General features: G+C 40.6%; 1 protein-coding gene across 3 annotated transcripts; it reads right to left on the bottom strand.

The window, feature by feature from the left end:
• Positions 1-1,899: 1,899 nt before the first annotated feature.
• On the bottom strand, positions 1,900-14,336 carry Znf483 (zinc finger protein 483). 3 transcript variants are annotated; one of them, XM_051187871.1, is made up of 6 exons: positions 14,184-14,336; positions 11,284-11,823; positions 9,188-9,276; positions 6,435-6,561; positions 5,959-6,054; positions 1,900-3,861 (listed from the first exon to the last, which is right to left on the bottom strand). In XM_051187871.1, exons 2-6 carry the CDS (start codon positions 11,669-11,671, stop codon positions 2,417-2,419), a joined length of 2,145 nt encoding a protein of 714 aa, XP_051043828.1. In that variant the 5' UTR covers positions 11,672-11,823; positions 14,184-14,336; the 3' UTR covers positions 1,900-2,416. The 3 variants fall into 3 exon arrangements, with proteins under 3 accessions (XP_051043828.1, XP_051043830.1, XP_051043829.1); XM_051187873.1 differs by lacking the exon at positions 14,184-14,336 and adding an exon at positions 13,979-14,128; XM_051187872.1 differs by lacking the exon at positions 14,184-14,336 and adding an exon at positions 13,663-13,912.
• Positions 14,337-18,876: the final 4,540 nt, after the last annotated feature.

The following is an 18,876-nucleotide window of genomic DNA, read 5'->3' as shown; positions in this document are numbered from 1 at the left end:
TTTGGCATTTCCTAAAAAGTTAAACAAAAATTTACATGACACAGAAACTCTACCTATAGATGTCTACTAAGGAAACAATTAAAACTAATATCTATAAAATTTACATATTATATTCACAGTGTTGTTCCTAGCAGCCAACTATCTAGGGAGAAAGAAGAGAATGTCCTCTTACAGGTAAATGCATAAGGTATCCATACAATAGACTACCATTTAACATCAAACAATACCAACAAATAACATTTTAATAGAAATCACATAGGCTATACTATGCATAAACTTAAAAAACATGATGTTATTGGAGAAACAAAGACCAATATAAAATGACTAAAAAAGGCCATTCTATAAATATGAAGTAGGTTGGTGGTTACCTGGGTATAAGAGATGAGAGTAGGAATTATGTATAAATGGGTGTATCCAATAGGTACTCTTATTTGGGTGATGTTCTGAAGTGACAAAAACTCACTGAATGGTACAACTTAGTTTTTAAGCATATGTGTTCTGTATTTTAATGAAGTTAAAAAAAATGTTTTGTTTCTAATCCCCAACTGAGATTGGGATAAAAACAGCCTCATGTGGAACTCCCTGGAACAACCTGGGACAGATGTCATTCTCAAGAATTGTTTTATGCATTTCATTAATTATTTCAATAAAATATATCATTTCTGAAAACTGTTAAGCCCCCGTGAGTTATTCTTACATGCCAGGTTCCTTTGATGTCAGGAATATGTTTACTTTGTCCATTTGGCAACAGGTATACTGATTAATGTATCACAGAATAATGTCTGCTTTTTTTTAGACTTTGGGATAAGGAGGATGGAGCCACCCAGAAGAAACCAAAAACCTTATATCCAGAGGTAGCACATTTCAAACCTAAGCACATCAACAAATATTCCTGAGTCTCAGATCAGCATTGGAGAACCTTCATACCTGTAAAACCAGGATCTGGTTTAGTTCTCTCTCTAGGAATTGCCTCAAATTTCAACTTTAGGAACTTATTTCTATACCACAATCAAGTCCCTCTGGAATCTAATGACCCGAAACCCAAACTAGCTCATTCAGGGTCTTGAATTCCTTTCTCAGTTAGAAATTAAGATTCCATCAACCTGTCAATATCCAGATAGTCCATTCCATGAAGTCTCATTTCACCAAAGAAAATATCAAGTACAACTTACTTCTGAGTTCTTGTCCTGAATTTTACTTGTTCTCAATAGGGCTCCCTTGAGATTTTAGTGTATATATTGTCTAAATGGCAGAGTAACAAAATATCACAGGCTGCAGTAAGAAGGCCAGGTAAAAGAGAAAGCTGGCATTTAAGTGGCAATCACACCCAGGACCAGCTGAGCACTCAATAGACATAATAGGCTAATGTGGTTAGCTCCTGCACAGATTTTAATGACAAACTCTTTAAAACACAAAATTCCCTATTTCTAAAGAGTGAAAACCGTGTGTGTATATACATACCCCACCCTAAAACATGTGTAAAGATGCAATCTGATTCAATCTAGCATCTTATTGTAAAGATGCAATCTGATTCAATCTAGCATCTTATACCAATCAAAATTCTTACACTGTGGTGCAGGAGACTGTGATCACTGAAGGGGGAATAATCCATCCAAAACAGCTCGTTTTGGTTTTTCTTCTCAGACTGTTAATTTCATGTCTGAGCTGGCTCATGTACAAGCTCTCTGGATTCTCAATCTACTGAGGCAAAACTCAAAAGATAAGGATACCAGGGTGATTTGTGCAAATTTGAACATTCCCTGAAAGCAAACTTTGATGAGCTTCCCTGACTTATTCTGTTTATCACATTCTAGATACCCTACATCAAACATTCCATATTGTCACTAATCTAGAAGTCCACTATCCTAAAACAATAAGCATCTAAACCAGAAGTAAAACTTCCAACAAATCAAACATGTTCAAATTATCTTCTGCAATATCAGAATATCAGCTAAATAGAAAACCTAGAAATCATTAATGTTATCTCTTCACTCTACTAGTAAAGAAACTAATATTCAGAAGATTCAAATGACTTGTTTAGAATGACATAGTGGTTGATTGGCCATCTGGGATATAGCCTAAGTTATTAGAGTTCAGTCATGTTCTTTTCCATTATACTGCATGGTCATGGAAAGGAAGTCAAAGAGAAATCCTTGAAGAAAGTCTTTCAAACTTAAGTTTGTCTTCAGAATCATTTCACTTTATATGCTTTCTTCATGTCAACATAACTTTACCAACTCTAGTCAAAATTGACCACCCTCAAGAAGAGAGACCAAAGGGGAAAAAAGGCTATTCCTAGTTGTTAACCCATTGAAGTTGAAGTTTCTAATCAATGCTCTGGGTAGTTTACATGTCAAGTTTTAAAATAAGGGCACAATTGGAATTAATTTCCCCTCCATTTACTACTTTCCCAGAATTACTCGGTACAGTGATGTTTAAGACTGGCTGCCCGACTTTTAGATTTCTTACCACATTTTTTACACTCATACATAGTATGAGTTTTTACATGTTCAATAAGAATTGTGCTCCGAGTAAAGGTTGCTCCACAATAATCACATTTGTAGGGTTTCTCTCCAGTATGACTTCGGAGATGTAAATTAAGAGATGAACTCTGTCTGAAAGTTTTCCCACATTCATTACATTTGTATGGTTTTGCACCAGTGTGACATCTTAAATGACGACCGAGGCGGGAATGAGTAGGGAAGGCTTTATCACAGTGGGTACATTTGTAGGGTTTTTCTCCTGCATGAAGTCTTTGATGATAGATGATAGTACTAAAAAGGCTAAAAGATGATCCACAATCCTTACAAACATATGGTTTTTCTCCAGTGTGGGTTCTCAGATGTCGGGTAAGGCAAGAATTCTGTCTGAAGGCTTTTCCACAGTCATTACATTTATAGGGCTTCTCTCCAGTGTGTATCCTCTGATGTTTCGAAAGAGAGGAGCTATGAGTGAAGGATTTCCCACACTCATTACACTTATATGGTTTCTCTCCAGTGTGAATTCTCTGGTGTTGATAAAATGATGAGCTGTCACTGAAGGATCTCCCACAGTGTTTACACTCATAGGGCTTTTCTCCAGTATGAGTTCTTCGATGCTTATCAATAGCTTGTGAACCAGCAAAAGTTTTTCCACATTCATCACACTTGTAAGGCTTTCCATTTTTGTCAGTTTTTTTATGTGGTTTAGATGATGAACTAGCTTTGTGAGCTTTTTTTCTACATTCCATACACACAGAGTGTTGTGAACTACTGTCAAGGGATTTTCCACATTTCCTGCACTTACTGGGCTCTTCAACTTCAGGTTCTTTTTCTTTATTTGAGGTTTCACCTTGAAGTAAATTCTTCCGGCACTTTTCACATTGAGAGCTTTTACTACAATACCATGAGCTTTGAGTAAAGGCTACTCCACACTTACTACACTTCTGGGTCTTACTGAGTGAACCAATTCTCGGATTTCTCTTATGTGCAGTAAGAGATGAAGAGTGACGTGAATCTTTCTCATTTCCACCAAATTTCTTTGACTTTTCTATATTGTGTTCTTTGCGGCTCACAAGATCTGAATGAAAGATGAAGGGTTTCTTGCCTTCCTTAGACCTGTAAGTCTTCTTTGATAAGCAGGTTCTCCGATGTTTGACTGTGTCTGAAGTTTGTTTCAAATTCTTTCCAGAGGGAGTCTCTTTTAAGTCAGAATCTTTTCTCTCATGGCTACTCTGCTTGCTATGATCTTTCTTGGATTTGCCATGTCGTTTCTGGAATTCTGCTTTCAAGCCATAACCATCATCACTGAAGCAGTAGTCTACTGTTTTCTCTAAAGTGAAGTCTTCCATAAAAACATCCAATTCACTTCTAGATTCACTCTCTAAAAGAGATAACAAAGCAATTACTTCCAATTTTGCATTAGGGAGGCTGATATATTTGGAATTGACATAGGAACACAGTAATAATTTTAAGAGATATGGCTCAGCTATTCTAAACTATATGGAAAATAAACATGTATTGTTATTTTTCTTCTACATTTCCAATATCATTGGTAAATTTTGAAAATAATTTTTTTCAAGACAGGGTTTCATTGTGTAACAGCTCTGGCTGTCCTAGAACTTACTTTATAGACCAGACTGGCCTTGAACTCACAGAGATTTACCGAGTGCTCAGATTAAAGGCATGTGCCACCACCACCTAGCTGAAAATGATAGTTTTAGTCAGTTACATGATAATCCATCCTACATAATTTACTGATTTCCTTACTGAATGTTTATCAAATGATATCCCTATAGTTAGGGGTATAGTTCAGCGGTAGAACATATGCCTAGCATGCACGAGACACTGGGGTCCAGTGCATAATTACCCCAATCAATGATCCTTAAGTATCTATATACTCAATTTGTAATGGTACTGTTGCTTTAAATTAACAGTCCCATTAATGACTAGGTCTGAACTTTTTCATGTTCATGACATTAACATTTTCAGTTTTGTCAGTTGTCTGCTCGTTTGTTCACGTGTTCAATGTTACATACTGCTAGCTCTTTATTAACTTGTGTAAGTTAAAAAATTATCTATTTTAAATCTGTCTTTCCCTCCATGTCAATGTCTTTTTGACATGTACAGTACTACAAAACAGTGCAAAGACACATTTTAGGGATTAATGTCTAAATAGTAGCTTAAACAAAAAAAGATAATTGTTTTTTTAAATTTATGTAATTATAATGGAAACAGTTGAGAGGCTGACTAAAATAAGCATTTTAGAAAATTCCATTTTTAAAAAAATGAAGGTACTAATATATGTAATGGCATCTATATATATAAATATATATTAAATGTAGTTATTTTTAATTAGGAAGATACAAAGAAAAAAAACCCACCCTAATTCCTTGAAGGTTAACATAATAAAAACTAACATAAATATTAACATAAATGTTTTCCACATGTTAAAAATCCATAGTTAACCTATGCATTTAGACATGTGATCATTTTACTCAAAAAAAAAAATAGAATTATTATGCACGTTTACTGGCTGAATTCCCACTTACCTTTTGAGATTAAATTCAAATGGTAATTAAGTTATTATTCCTTTATACAGATGCTCCTTGATTTACAATGGAATTAGGTCTTGGTAAGTCATCGTAAATTGAAAATACCCTAAGTAAAAATGTATTCAACACACTCAACAAACTGTGGGGCTTCAAGCATGAGGCTATATGATGGTGATTTTGCTGGGTGATGCTGCTGCCCAGCCTTGTAAAAGAGTAGCAGAACACACACTGCTAGTCAAGTATCGTTTCTACGGAGTGTATCATTCTGCATTCTAAAACAAGCCATTATGAGTCTGATCTATCATCCCAGACTTCCACAGTTCCCTTTTTTTGCCATTCTTATGGCCTGCATTGTGTCACCAGCACACTTGTTCTGATAATTGGTCTTTTGTGCATCCATTGAGCATCCGTCCATAAGAACATGCTTCTCGGATTTCCTGTGGGGAGACTTCCTGCCTGCCTGCCTGCCCCTGCTGCTGTATTCACATCAGGGCCACTGTCACACACCCTCTCACTATCAACAGGACCATTTCTGTGAAATGTGGAACCCCTCTCGTGTGATTGCTGCCAAAGGCCTCCTCTTTGGCCTTGCCTAAACTTTACAAACATTTTCTTCCCAGCCTCCTTCCTTCTTCCTCAATCAGAGGTTGTACCTGCCCTGTACTCTCCCGACAATCCATACTCCTCCTCCATTTTCCTTCTCTTGATTTCTCCCAACAATCTCCAGTTTGGGAGTCACATCTTGGCATCTACTTTTTGGAGGATCCCAAACAATAGTGTCTCCATTAAAATGAACATTCCAGGAAGATGAAGGCCCTCTTTTAGTCAGTCAACATTATATTCTAGCGTTAGGTCCACCCAGCATTTCAAAATTTGTTTTCTTTCCCCCATGGATTTCATTTCCTTCTTACCTTTTACCAACTCACCTGGTCTGGGACCTTTTGAGATTTCTTTTTCTAGAGCCCTTGGCAACTTAACCCACTTCAGCTGAGAAATCAAATCAATTTTGGAAACTGGAAGGCCTATTCAGAGAAAAGAATAGAAAATGATTGTTTACACACAGAACAAAGATGACCTAGCATTCATAGTTAGCCTGTTTCTCTAAGGAAGACAAAGATGCCGTCAAATATAGAGGACGAATCCAAGGAAGGAGGGGAAGGCATGATACTGAGAACAACAAAATGATGTCCCACATTTCCAATGCAATGAAGCAAAACTTTTTTTTTTTTTTTTTTTTTTTTTTTAGGAGGAAATCTCACAGAAAGTCCACTTTTAGAAATTGTCATAGCAGGTCCTGAGTGCCCAGCAGATCCAGTTAAAACAGTCACATGTCATTTATCTTGCAGATAACAGGATGAAACAGCTGCTCTCTTAGATGCTAGATCATGAAGAGATGTCTTACCCAAAAATTCTAGGTTCCTTAAGTTTTCCAGTAGCACTTCCTTATACAGCTCCCTTTGAGACGGCTCCAGCATCTTCCATTCTCCTCTGGTGAAGTTCACAGACACATCCTCAAATGTTATAGGCTCCTAGAAGACCAAACACAGCATCTTTGCATTGTATTAGTTCCCAGCAGAGCTTAAAGATTCAGAGAAGTGGTTAGGATATTAAGTGGTTTGAAGTTATCCAAGCTGTCTCTATGTGTATGTGTTTTGCTGGGAGTTGAACTCAGGCCCTGGTGCATGCTGGGTGAGTGTTCTATCACTGAGCTACATCCTTAACCTCTTTTACGTTTTATTTCAAGATAGTTTCTCACTAAGTTGCTTAAGCAAGTTCTGAACTTGAGTTCCTCCTGCCTCAGCCTCCTGAGTAGCCAGGATTATAGGCCCATGCCCAATCAGGGCCTAGTAAAAAATTTTAAAACAATTATTTTTATGTACATGAATGTTCTGCCTGTGTGTATGCATGCTGCATGTATGACTTGTGCTTCTGAAGGCCAAGAGTGGGTATTGGATCCCTTAGTATTGGAGTGGAGGACAGTTGTAACCTGTTGTGTAGTACTGGGAACTGAACCGGGGTCCTTTGCAAAGAACAGCTAGTGCTCTTAATTGCCAAACCATCTCTCTAGTCCAGGCTTGGAAAGTGTTCTTTTGTTTGTTTGTTTTGTTTTTTTAAAGCTTCAAAGCAAGTCCCAGAGTCCATATAACTATTACAAGAAACACAGAGCAAGGGGACATCATAGTCCTGACCTTTCCCACTTAAGAATCTAGCATTATATATTGACTTCCAAGACTTCTCTAAATTGTTAACACTGATCAAGTTAACCCTAACACATTAATTCCTGATTAAATAGAAAGCCATAAATAGGGGAATGAATTGGCACTCCCCGTCCTCACATCTGTAGACTACAAGCTAGCTACAGGTAATAGTTAAATACATAATAGCAGCTGTCCTGTGAAGTAGTGACGTGTCTTGTCACTCGGGTACTGTTTTTCTCTTCAGCTGGCCTCAAACTCATACAGGGACCTCCTGCTTCGGCTCCTCTGGTACTGGATTACAGGTGTGCATTGCCACACCCGGCTGCAGCAGTATTTCAAAATATATACTCAAAGAGACTCTGGTTCAGGAATATGCTCATGCTTACAAGTATGCTGCATTCACATTAAAATCACTTTTTTTTTCTTTTCCTTTGAGACTTGCTTGGAATCCACATTGGCTTCAAACCAGCCATCCTGACTCAGTTTTCTGAGTTCTGGGGTTATAGGTGCATCCTACCTATTTTCTATATGATAGATGTACAGCATCCTCTATGCAGGAAGTAGGCAATGTTGCCTCTTAGCACTGGGATTAGCAGCTTGCAGGGTCATAGCATGTAGCCAATCAAGGCCCTGTGACTTCAAACAACAGAAATACATCCTCTCATAGTTCCAGAAGCCAGAAAAAGGAGATCAAGGAGCTAGCAGGGGTGTACTCTCTTGAGCCTCTGGGGGAGAGCTCATTTGCCTCTTCCAGCTTCCAGTGGCTGCCAGCATTCCTTGATCTTCCCTTGCTTGTGGCCCAGTCACTCCTAATTACTTCCCTCTCTTTATCATCATCTCTTTGTGTTCAAATTCTCTCTGCTTCCCTAATAAGGGCATTTATGTGTTAGGGACTACTCATAACCCCAGGATCAACTCCCCATCTTTCTAATTTATTTTATTATAAATTATTATATTTCAAGACAGGGTTTCCCTGACTGGCCTGGAAGTTACTCCATTCAAGGGTAGCCTTGAACTTAGAGATTTTCTTGCCTCTGCCTCCTGAGTGCTGGACTGATTAAAGGTGTGCACCACCACAGCCCAGACATTTTTTCAAGTTTAGCAGCACTCATTCTTCATTTTAAACCCATAGCTTAATCACACTTGCAATGAATGAATTTTCTTCAATTAAATAATATTCACAAATTCCAGGAACCAGGAAGCGGACCTACTCCTGGAGCTCATTGTTGTCCTACAGTAGAATTACCACTTGCTACTGTTAAGATTTTTCCTAACTAGTAATTACTGCTTCTGGAAACTTACTGATCTGTATTGCTTTTCCCAGTTACTTCATGCATTCTAGCCTTACTCAGTTGATCCCAAGGCTTTCCAAATAGACAGTAACATTGTCTGTAATAATACGCCTTTGTCTCTCAGACTCTGACACGTACACCTCAATTCTGTCTTACTCACTTGGTTGACTGCATTGTTCAGGAAATACTGATCTTTTTGCTTACACTGTGAGCCCTGCCTTTTATATCTCCTGATTTTCTAACCAGGAGGAGATATTCTTTACCATATTAGGGAAATACAATTCTATTTCTACCTGACTCATTTCATCAAGAATAACTTTGGGTTTCCATAAATGCTTTCCCCCAAAAAAAAATTTTTTTTGGGGGGGGATGATGTGGTTCACATGTATGCTACAGGATGCCTGTGGGTGTCAGTGGACAACCCACTGGAGCTGGTTCTCTCCTACCGTGTAGATCCTGAGGCCATTAGTCTCAGCTGCGGGAGCCTTTACTCAGCCATCTCACTGGCTTTTGTTTTTCATCAGAAATTATGCTATAGTCTGTGGATCCAAGTAAATAGCAAGTAAACAGTGACCTACAAGTTGTCTTGGTTGATTTTGTATCTTTATGTTGCTCACTAAGTACTATTCCCACTGAAGAATGAAAACCAACGAAAGAACACTTACACGTGGTTCCAGATGTGGAGGAACAACCACCATCGCCTCTTCTCCCAAATCCTCCACTTTGCAAACAGCAGAATCTTGAGTGCTACGATCTGGGAAGGGAAAAAACCAATCTGGTCTTTTAGCTCCATCCTTCGTATGGAATCAGAACTTACCACAGCCCCCTTGTTTGGGCAGGTCTAATTTGCTAGAAGACCTCACAGGAAGCGTTTACCACCCAATTATTATAAAAGATATTGGAAAGGATACAAATGAACAGCCAGATAAAAAAGCTGCACAGGGCAACACTATAGAAAAAGGTTCAGAGCTTCTAAACTTACAGCCTGTACACATCCAGAGATAAGCTCCCTGCATACCCTCTTCAGGTGTTCCACTCTCCAGGAGTCCCCATGTACCCAGCTTTGGTAAGCCGGTATCATCACATAGGCATGAATAATGAGATCGTTGGAGATCATCTCAACTTTCAGTCCCTCTCCTCTCTGGAGGTGGGGGCTGTGAGTTCCATCCTTCTATAACTGCACTGGAAATCTGCCTCCATGGGTGGTTACCTCTGGACATTCTAAATATCATCTCATTAAATCCGAGCATGGCTACAAGGGGCCTATGGTAATGACAAGATGGCCGTCTTTCACCTTTACATGAATCAAGGGTTCTGGACCAGGTTTTAGGAACTAAGGAGGAAAGGACAAATATTTTAATAAGGCATTTGTTGCTCTAGTCACTTGGGAAATGACAAGGGCTATAGGGGCTGCAGGCCAAGGAGGGGATGAAAAGTCAAATATATATTTCATAACACCATAGTGTTTCATGGCCCTCTGGAGGAGAGTTCAGAAATCAATTTTTCCTTCTCTTTAAAACACAGAACCACCAGAGATAGTTTTTTTTTTTTTTTTAATATTAGAAAATAGGCTTTTCCCCACTATTTTATCAAAAGAGCTTTCCAGTTCATGAGTCCACATAAACTGAGTCCCTTCCTTCCACAAACACCTATCTGTAAAATATTTTGTACATAGTTTAAAAACATTTCTAATTTATTAGCTCTGTCGAGGTAAGCCAGCTTTGCTCATTACAGCTGTTTATGAAATTTACGGCTGTTACTTACAAAGATACTAAGCTGCCTAAAACCTGACTGTGCCTCTGGGGTTGCCAGCTGATTCCTAAGGCTACTAGATTAGAAGTAAGAAAACTCTATTGTGTGTTTCAGGGGAAACAGAACAGTGTGGGGTTCTGGGTGAGCTCACTGAGGTCTCAGGGGTGGGAGACTGGGTCAGGACCCCAGGAGGAGCCTGAATTCAGTGACTAAACATGCTGAACATCCTTAGATGAAGAGTCATTTTCAAAAAAGGGGAAATGATTTTTCCAAATCACATTCTACCATCTTATAACAAGAACCATACTGACTGATAATTGGGGGAAAATGAAGAATTTTATAAAAGATACAAGAGGATCAATTTAAGAAAACTGTTCTTTCCTACAGATTGTGGCTAGCAATGGATTCTTCATCATAGGAGCCTCCACAGAGGCCAGGATTCTGGAGAAGCAGTGATGGACAGAATGGATTCTAAGATAGCTAGGTACTGTTTACCACTACCAATTCAATTTGTTGTCGCACAGGTAACTGGTATGCCTAAAATGTGGGCTGCCCAACTCCTCTCTGATTTGTTTATCACTCCAACATGCTAAATTTTCAAATTAGGGCCACTAAGAAGAGACATGACAATGCAAAATTTATTATAAGTAATCTGTAAAATCAAATCTTTTCCTTAAATCAGTGGTTCTCAATCTAATGCTGTGTGACCCTTTAATATAGCTCATGTTGTGATGACCACAACCATAAAATTATTTTTGTTACTATGTCATAACTGTAATTTTACTATTGTTATGAATCAGAATGTAAATATCTAGTATGCAGGATATATGATATGCAACCCCCATGAAAGGGTCGTTTGACCCCCAAAGGGGTCTTGGCCCCACAGGTTGAGAACCACTGACTTAAACTATACCTCATCTTTGAATATATAATTTTAATTCTTAATTTTCAATCTTCAAATTTTATTTCAAACTTTAGGACACCCCCCCCCTCCACCTGCAACTCTCACCTTCCCTTTCTTCAAGTGCTTGGTTCAAATCTTCTACCAGGCTTACTGCCTTCACACTATTCTCAGGATGCTGAGAATTCACCCAAATTCTCGTCTCTCCAGGCAAAACCCTCAGGAACTGCTCAAACACTAATAGCTCTAAGATCTGCTCTTTGGTGTGAATATCTGGTCTCAGCCACTGCTTGCAGAGTTCCCAGAGTTGATTCAGGGTTTTTCTGGGTCCTTCTTCTTGTGAGTAACAAAACCACCTAAACTTCTGCCTGAAAGAATCTAGGTCATCTGCATATCCTCTTAAGAGCCTTTCTTGGACCCTAGAAGTATCCACGCTAGGGACCCCGCTTTGTTCACTTGAAGTCACAGCTGGAGGGTCTTGGGACATGGCTGCCATGAGGTCTGAGGGCACTAAAGCTTGCACTGTGTTACCAGCAGGAATCCAGTCCTCTTTAGACTATCTGAGTATGTGTGATCTGCCAACAGGCACTATCTATGCACAGCAAACTACCAAGGCCTCCAGGAATCCAATTTACAGTCTTGAAGGAACTGTCAAGAAGAAACAAAGATGTTAAATGAGTAAGCAGATTGTTAATTCTGAAAACATTTGCTTTTCTCACCCAGCCATGCAACCCCCTCTACACCCATACCTATACACATAGAGGCACAGGAGAACCATATAGATTTATTATGTTAACAGTGTTCTCTCTGCATGTATGCCTGCACACCAGGAGAGACCACCAAATCTCATTATATGTGGTTTCTGGAAATTGAACTCAAGACCTATGGAAGAGCAGCCAGTGCTCTTAACCTCTGAACCATCTCTCCAACCCCACAAAAGGAGAATCTTTATGGAATAAAAACCGAAGGGTCCAATAAAGACAATGAAACATACTCTGCAATCACACAGTTATTTTAGACTTAATACTACTCCTCACAAACAAAATGAACAGAAGAGTCTCCCAGTTCCAAATGATTAGGTCACAAACCTATCCGACAGGTCCAGTCCTTTTCAACAAACACGCATTTCCTACCAGTTGTCCAACTCAGAAATCAGATTTCATATTTGACTACTTCCTACCCCTCTTACTTTCCACATTGTAAATGATGAAGCTCAGACCCTCTCCATCTTAACATTTATTTTTATATTTATTTATTTTATGAGTGCTTTGCCTGCCTGCCTGTATGTATGTATGTGTACTGTGTGTGCCCATGGAGATCAGACAGCAGCATTGGATCCCCTGGAGCTGGAGTTACAAAAGGCTGTGAGCTGCCAGTCCTCTGAGGAGCAGCAAGTGCTCTTATCCTTGGGGCTGCGCTCCAAAGTATATTTCTTTTCCATCCACTCTCACACTGTAGCCAAAGGATTTCTCCTAATGTTCAGAAGCTGATCCTGTTGTTTTTCTGCTTGGAAGCCCTCATGGGTCCACTAAGACCAAGTTCAATGCAAAGAGCACAGAACAACCTAGAGATTTGCATAGATACTTCACAACCAGCCTTGCAGCCACACAGACATACCACATACCAACACTCTCCTATCCTTTACAACAGATCCTGTCCCCCTTGTCCCTTGGAATGTCCCATCTTCTTCTTACCAATCCTTTACTCATCCTTCAAAATATGACTCCTGGGGCTCAGGGGTGAACAGAACCTGCTGCTCTTGTAGAGAAACTGGGTTTGATTCTATTTCTGGCACCTACATTGCCTCCCACAACAATCTGTAACTCCAGTTCCAGGGGATCCAACACTCTTCTGACAAGCATACACTGCAGTCACACATGCAGGCAAAACAGCCATAAACACAAAATAAAATCAGGGCTGAAAATATTGCTCAGTGGTCGGACACTTGCCTAGCATGTGGATTCTGGTTTCAATTCACACACACACACACACATGCATGCATGCACGCACGCGCGCGCGCACACACACACGGCCCCCACCACCAAAAAGGGGGGGGGGATCCCACAAGAAACAAAAGCAAAACCCCTGATTCTTCTCAGTTACTCACCCCACCCCCACCATCACCACCACTACCCCCAAACCCACCATCACCACCACCACCTTCCTGTGAAGCTTCCCTCTGATCCCCCAAATGGCCCTTTGCACACAGCCTGGCCTGTGCTGCATTCATTCATTCATTCATTCATTCATTCATTCATTCCATAAATGACTGTGCATCTACAGATATGGGAATGGGAACTGTAGGGACAGGCATGTACAGATCACTTACATCAAAAAAAGATGACCTAAGATTTATTACCACTATTGGGCAAGATGGACGAGCATCTTACTGCAACTAGCATAGCGTTAACTACCCATCTTAGGACCCAACACACAGCATGCATATCATTTACTTCTTTGCTAATCATCAGGTGCCCACCATGTTACCTGGCGTCCCTTTGGGCACTTGAGTCTCCGCAGTGACTGAGACATGCGCAGCTGCTTAATAGAGGCTCTGTGAAAATGTGACGCAGGTAAAGATTCTCAACTTGAGAGAGAAAAGCAGCGGCAATTTGCCCCACAGGTGTCAGCTGGCAAAGCCTGCAGACGCTCTGGCTCAATAAGACCCAGGATAAAGGATGATTTCAGAGATACAGCCAGGGATGCAGCTAAACATCTAATACAAGGACCACACACATACACACAAACACGCGCGAGCGAGCGGGCGGGCAAACAAACCAAGGATTTATCCCGTTCAAAATACCAACGGTGCCGAAGTTTTCAATCCCTGAGCACAAGGAGGAACTGGAAGGACGGGATGGCGCGGTGCTGCAGAAGTGCACGCCTCCGCAGCGGCGGCTGCAGCGCTGTGCCAGGTCCGTGGGATGCTGTGGGTCCCAACCAGCCTAAAGTGTGCGTTCGGAGGCCGCAACCCACGCAGCTCCAAAAGCAATGGCGGAAACCAATACCTGCAACAGCATCCGCAGCCAGCTCCACCGCAATAAGCTTTCAGAACATTGTCCCGCTGCAGCTGCGCACGCAAGCCCGCGGGAGCCACTGCGCCTGCGCAGAAGCTTTGAACTACGATTCCCGGGGTCCGCTGGCCTGGATTTCAAGAAACTCCTGTGCTTTCCATAGGCTCTTAGCTGGCCTGTTGCGCATGGTCACTGAGAAGCGGCTGGGGGCTCGGCAGTTAAATTATTGCTGCGCCAGAGGCTTTGAGGCCTAGAACCCGCTAAGGCGGTCAGATCTATACGATCCTGTATCCACGGTAACTTTAAATTTTCCTCAGCTTCTCCCATCACTACCTTTGGGAAAAAAAAAATTCACCGAGGAAGCATTAGCGATCCATTCAATGCAAAATAGAAGTAATGCTGTAAATAAGTTATACAATGTCGTCTTCTGACTTATATACCTGCCACCATCATCCAAGAGCAAAGCACCAAATATGCTTTCCCTGCACTGTTGCAATAGCTTCTTGATTTTCCCTTTATCCCCCGTCCATTATTTACACCAGATTATGTCCCTCCATAGAAGGACTGCTCAAAACTCTGCTGTCTTAGTTACTTTCCCTCTGACTGTGATAAAAATACCCTGACAAAGGCAACTAAGGAGGAAAGGGGTTTATTTTCGTTCACAGATCAAGATAAGGTCCTCATGGCCACGAAGTCATGGCAGCAGGAGCTTGAAGCAGCTGGTCATCCACAGCCAGAAGAGAAGTGGACACACACTGCTGCTCAGGTCCCTTTCTGTGTTTACACAATCTAGGATCCCCTGCCAGGCAATGATGCCATCCATACCAGGCACATCTTCTCATTTCAGTTAAGGCAATTACTAAAGCAATTAAGATAATCCCACACAGGTATGCATGTCTGAAGCTGGTATTCCAAGTAATTCTAGGGGTGGTTTAACTGATAATGGAAAACAGATATCTGTGGAGTAATAGTACAAGAGATAATAGAAGTGTGGGGTTTGGAGATGTACATCAGCCATAAATGGACATGAACAAGATAACACAAGGGTGGTAGATCATATTTAGTAAAGATAACCACACCGATGTCTATTTACGTACTTAGCAAGCTCTTCCTACAAGTGCAATGTCACTGTAGCTTTTTTGAGAGAAGTTTTTGAAACTAGGGATGTTTCATAGCCTAAGAGTCCAAAAATGGGCAGAGGGTATAGTTCAATGGTACTTTGTTGTAAAGGATTGTGAAGTATGGTCCTGGGTTTGCTTCAGGTGTGTGTGTGTGTGTGTGTGTGTGTGTGTGTGTGTGTGTGTGTGTTTGAAAGTTTAAAAGCAAGAGTCATCCATATAGCCCAAGGTTTTTTTTTTTAATGTATAACAAAATGGAATCATTGTTTTTGTCCCTATAGTCTGAGATTTAAATTCTAACCTACTCTTTATAGATGGATTCTTTCATTCAATATTGAATCTATGAGATTTGTCAAAACTGTCGCATATGGTTATAAGTTAGTTGTTTTCATTGCTGCGTTACATAAGTTTCCTATTTACACAGCTCTTAACTCAACATCTGATTCACTATGTGGATGGGGAAAGAACTATATACATGTGCAAGTGTGTCTATAAAGGGCTGGCTAGTTTTCTGATTCCCTTCTAGAACAGTGGTTCTCATCTTGGGGGTTGGACAAATATGACTATCATCAAACAGGTATTTACCCTATGCTTCATAACAGTAGCAAAATTACAGTTATGAAGTAGCAATGCAGAGAAAGACACATCTTACAAGTGATGATTCCAGAGGGAGTACAGATGGAGTGATCTGCCCTAGGCAGCCAGAGGCAATGCTCAGTCTTCCTCAGAACAGATGGAAGGGGGGCAAGGGAGTACAAGCAAGGAGATACATAACTGAGGGTGTCTGAGGGATTCCCCACTGTGATCAGTGATCACACAGCAGAAGGGAGGTGGGAAATGGGGCCTAAAGCTTGTTAGGTCTGAGATAGCTGCTGGGAACAGGACTGCTAACCAGAAATACATAGATTTCCCCACTAAGGCCCATTTGTGATTAAAAATCACCCATTCATGTCCCATGAATGATTTTTCTCAAGATACATAAAGTAGCCCCCAGTATGACAGAACAGAAGGGCAGTGGGATGGAATTTTGTGGGTGAGTTTGATAGGAGGACAGAGGACAAACATTTGAGTATATTTGTATGGAATGAAGAAGGACCCAGTTTAAATGAGGGAGAGGAAATGGTAACTGATAAAAAATGAGGAAGGGAAGAGGGCAAAGGGGAAGGGAAATCAAATCTTAATAGTCAATGGGTTATTCATTACTATGCAACCCAGCGGCCTCACTCCTAGCTATTTACTCAGGAGGAATATAAACATCTAGCTGCAAAAAGATCATACAGAAGTGTTTGAGTATGCTTTTCTAATGATTGCTAAAGGCTGAAGACAGAAGACAATTCAAATGCTGGCATCAGTGTACAGCCTTTCTTTTTCAAAGTTAGTTGATTGGTTGATGATTAATTGATTGTACTAGTATAGCCATGTGCTATAGTGCTTGTGATCAGAGGAGAACTTTGAGGAATCAGTTCTCTCCTTCAACCATGTCAGCTCCAGTGATGGAACTTAGGTCCTCCATCTTGGTGGCAAGCCATCTCACTAGCCTCCATGTTTGACTTTTCATCGTGTGACAAAATACCAGCAACACCAACAACAACAACTTAAGGGAGGAAGGATTTATTTTTAGTCATGATTTCGGATGTTTTAAGCCATGGTCAACTTGCTCTGTTGCTTTAGACCAGCTAGTCCCTATCTTCCAATAATGTCACTTAATCCATTGATAAGGTCAAGAGTTCAAACACTTTCCAAGAATGCCACCCAGTAGGGACTAGGCCTTTAACACAAGTCTTTGGAGGATACTTCATTCCCAGACTTAAACTCTCATATTCACATCCCACTCAGCAGTGGAAAGGAATACAAACTACTGATAAGTGCAAACATGACACAACCCAAAGGCAGCATATAAGATGACAGAAGCCAGACACAAAAAGGTACACCCAATATGATTCCATTTGTAAAAAGACAGATGTAGAGGCAGAAATCAGGGTGTGGTTCACAGGGACTAGGAGGGGCAAGAAATGCTATGATGAAAGCCTTTGTATAATAGACCAGGATTATAGCTTGGCTTTGGTAGTGGATGTGCGATTATTATAGGCTGCCTGAATGTATTTGTCAGATAGAAATATACACATTAGATGTATGGCTTTTGTTTTAGCTGAGCTTTACCTCAATAAAGATGAAGGCATATTGCTATGATTTGGTTGTGGTCTGTACCCCAAAGGTTCTCTGACTGCAAACTTGGTCTCAGTGTGGTGTGGTATGGAGGTGGTAAGACCTTTGTGAGGTGGTGCCCAGAGCTCATTAAGTTAAACACAGAATAGTGGATACCACCCTCAGGAGGCATTAATGCTTGTCTGTGGAGTGCATGAGTTCCCAAAAGAGTGGATTGTTATCATAAGACCAATTATACACCCATAGTAACGTGGTGGATCAGAGGTTAAACAGATGTGCACGTCTGATCTTGGAATTCCTACCTTATCTGATAATGTCTCTCAGAATGCAGTCCTCCCCCGTGTGAACAACTAAACCTGGCACATCTCACTAACCTTAGTAGGCATGAAGTTTCAGGTTCAATCTTGAGTGCGTGCACACACACACACACACACACACACACACACACACACACACACACACAGTGAAAATAAATAAAAACATATTATCTTATGTCATTTACTAATCATTATCCGTTTAGGTGAGGGGTGAGAATGACATTAAAAGAAAAAACAGACAGTGTAGATGGAAGTTTCTGTCTCTTCCAGTCCTGTAGCTGTTTAGTCCCAAATAAACACACAGAGGCTTATATTAATTATAAACTGTTTGGAGGATGACCCAGGCTTCTTGTTGGCTAGCTCTCTCTTAACTATTAACCCTTTTCTACTAATCTGTGTATTTCCACATGGTCTTGGCTTACCAGTGATGCCTAGGCCTCTTCTTCCTCTGCAGCTACATGGCATCTCCTTGACTCTACCTACTACCTTTCGCTGTCCCTGTTTGGATTTCCCACCTGCCTAAATTCTGCCTGTCCATTGGCTGAAACAGTTTTATTCAACAACCAGTAAGAGAAACATATATTTACAGCATACAGAAGGCCATCCCCCATCAAGACAGTTTAAATTGAATAACTTACCTGAACAATTTGTCAAATCAGACATCATTTAGAACCAGAAGAGGTCCAGAGGGAATATTGACAAACAGAACCTGGAAGTGAGATATACAAACTAATGAGTTCGTTTATGGCTCTGGATTTGCCTTATCTGGGCCTAGTCTGATGAATGGGTAGTCCATGACTGACAGATACTTAGTTGCTCCAATTGGTTGAGACTCAGCTATTTGGTTTTTTGGTTTTTGTTTTGTTTTCATTTTGTGTTTGTTTGTTTGTTTGTTTGGTTGGTTGGTTGGTTTTTCAAGATAGGGTTTCTCTGTGACTTTGGAGGCTGTCCTGGAACTAGCTGTTGCACATCAGGCTCGAACTCACAGAGATCTGCCTTCTTCTGCTTCCCAAGTGCTGGGATTAAAGGCATGTGCCACCACTGCCAATCAGCTATTTGTTATATGAGTATATTTCTCAGTTAGAT

Source organism: Phodopus roborovskii, unplaced genomic scaffold, assembly GCF_943737965.1.
Source record: "Phodopus roborovskii unplaced genomic scaffold, PHOROB, whole genome shotgun sequence".
NCBI classification, from domain to species: Eukaryota; Metazoa; Chordata; class Mammalia; order Rodentia; family Cricetidae; genus Phodopus; species Phodopus roborovskii.
Note: the sequence above shows the minus strand (reverse complement) of the source record. Positions and strands in the feature narration are given on the sequence as shown.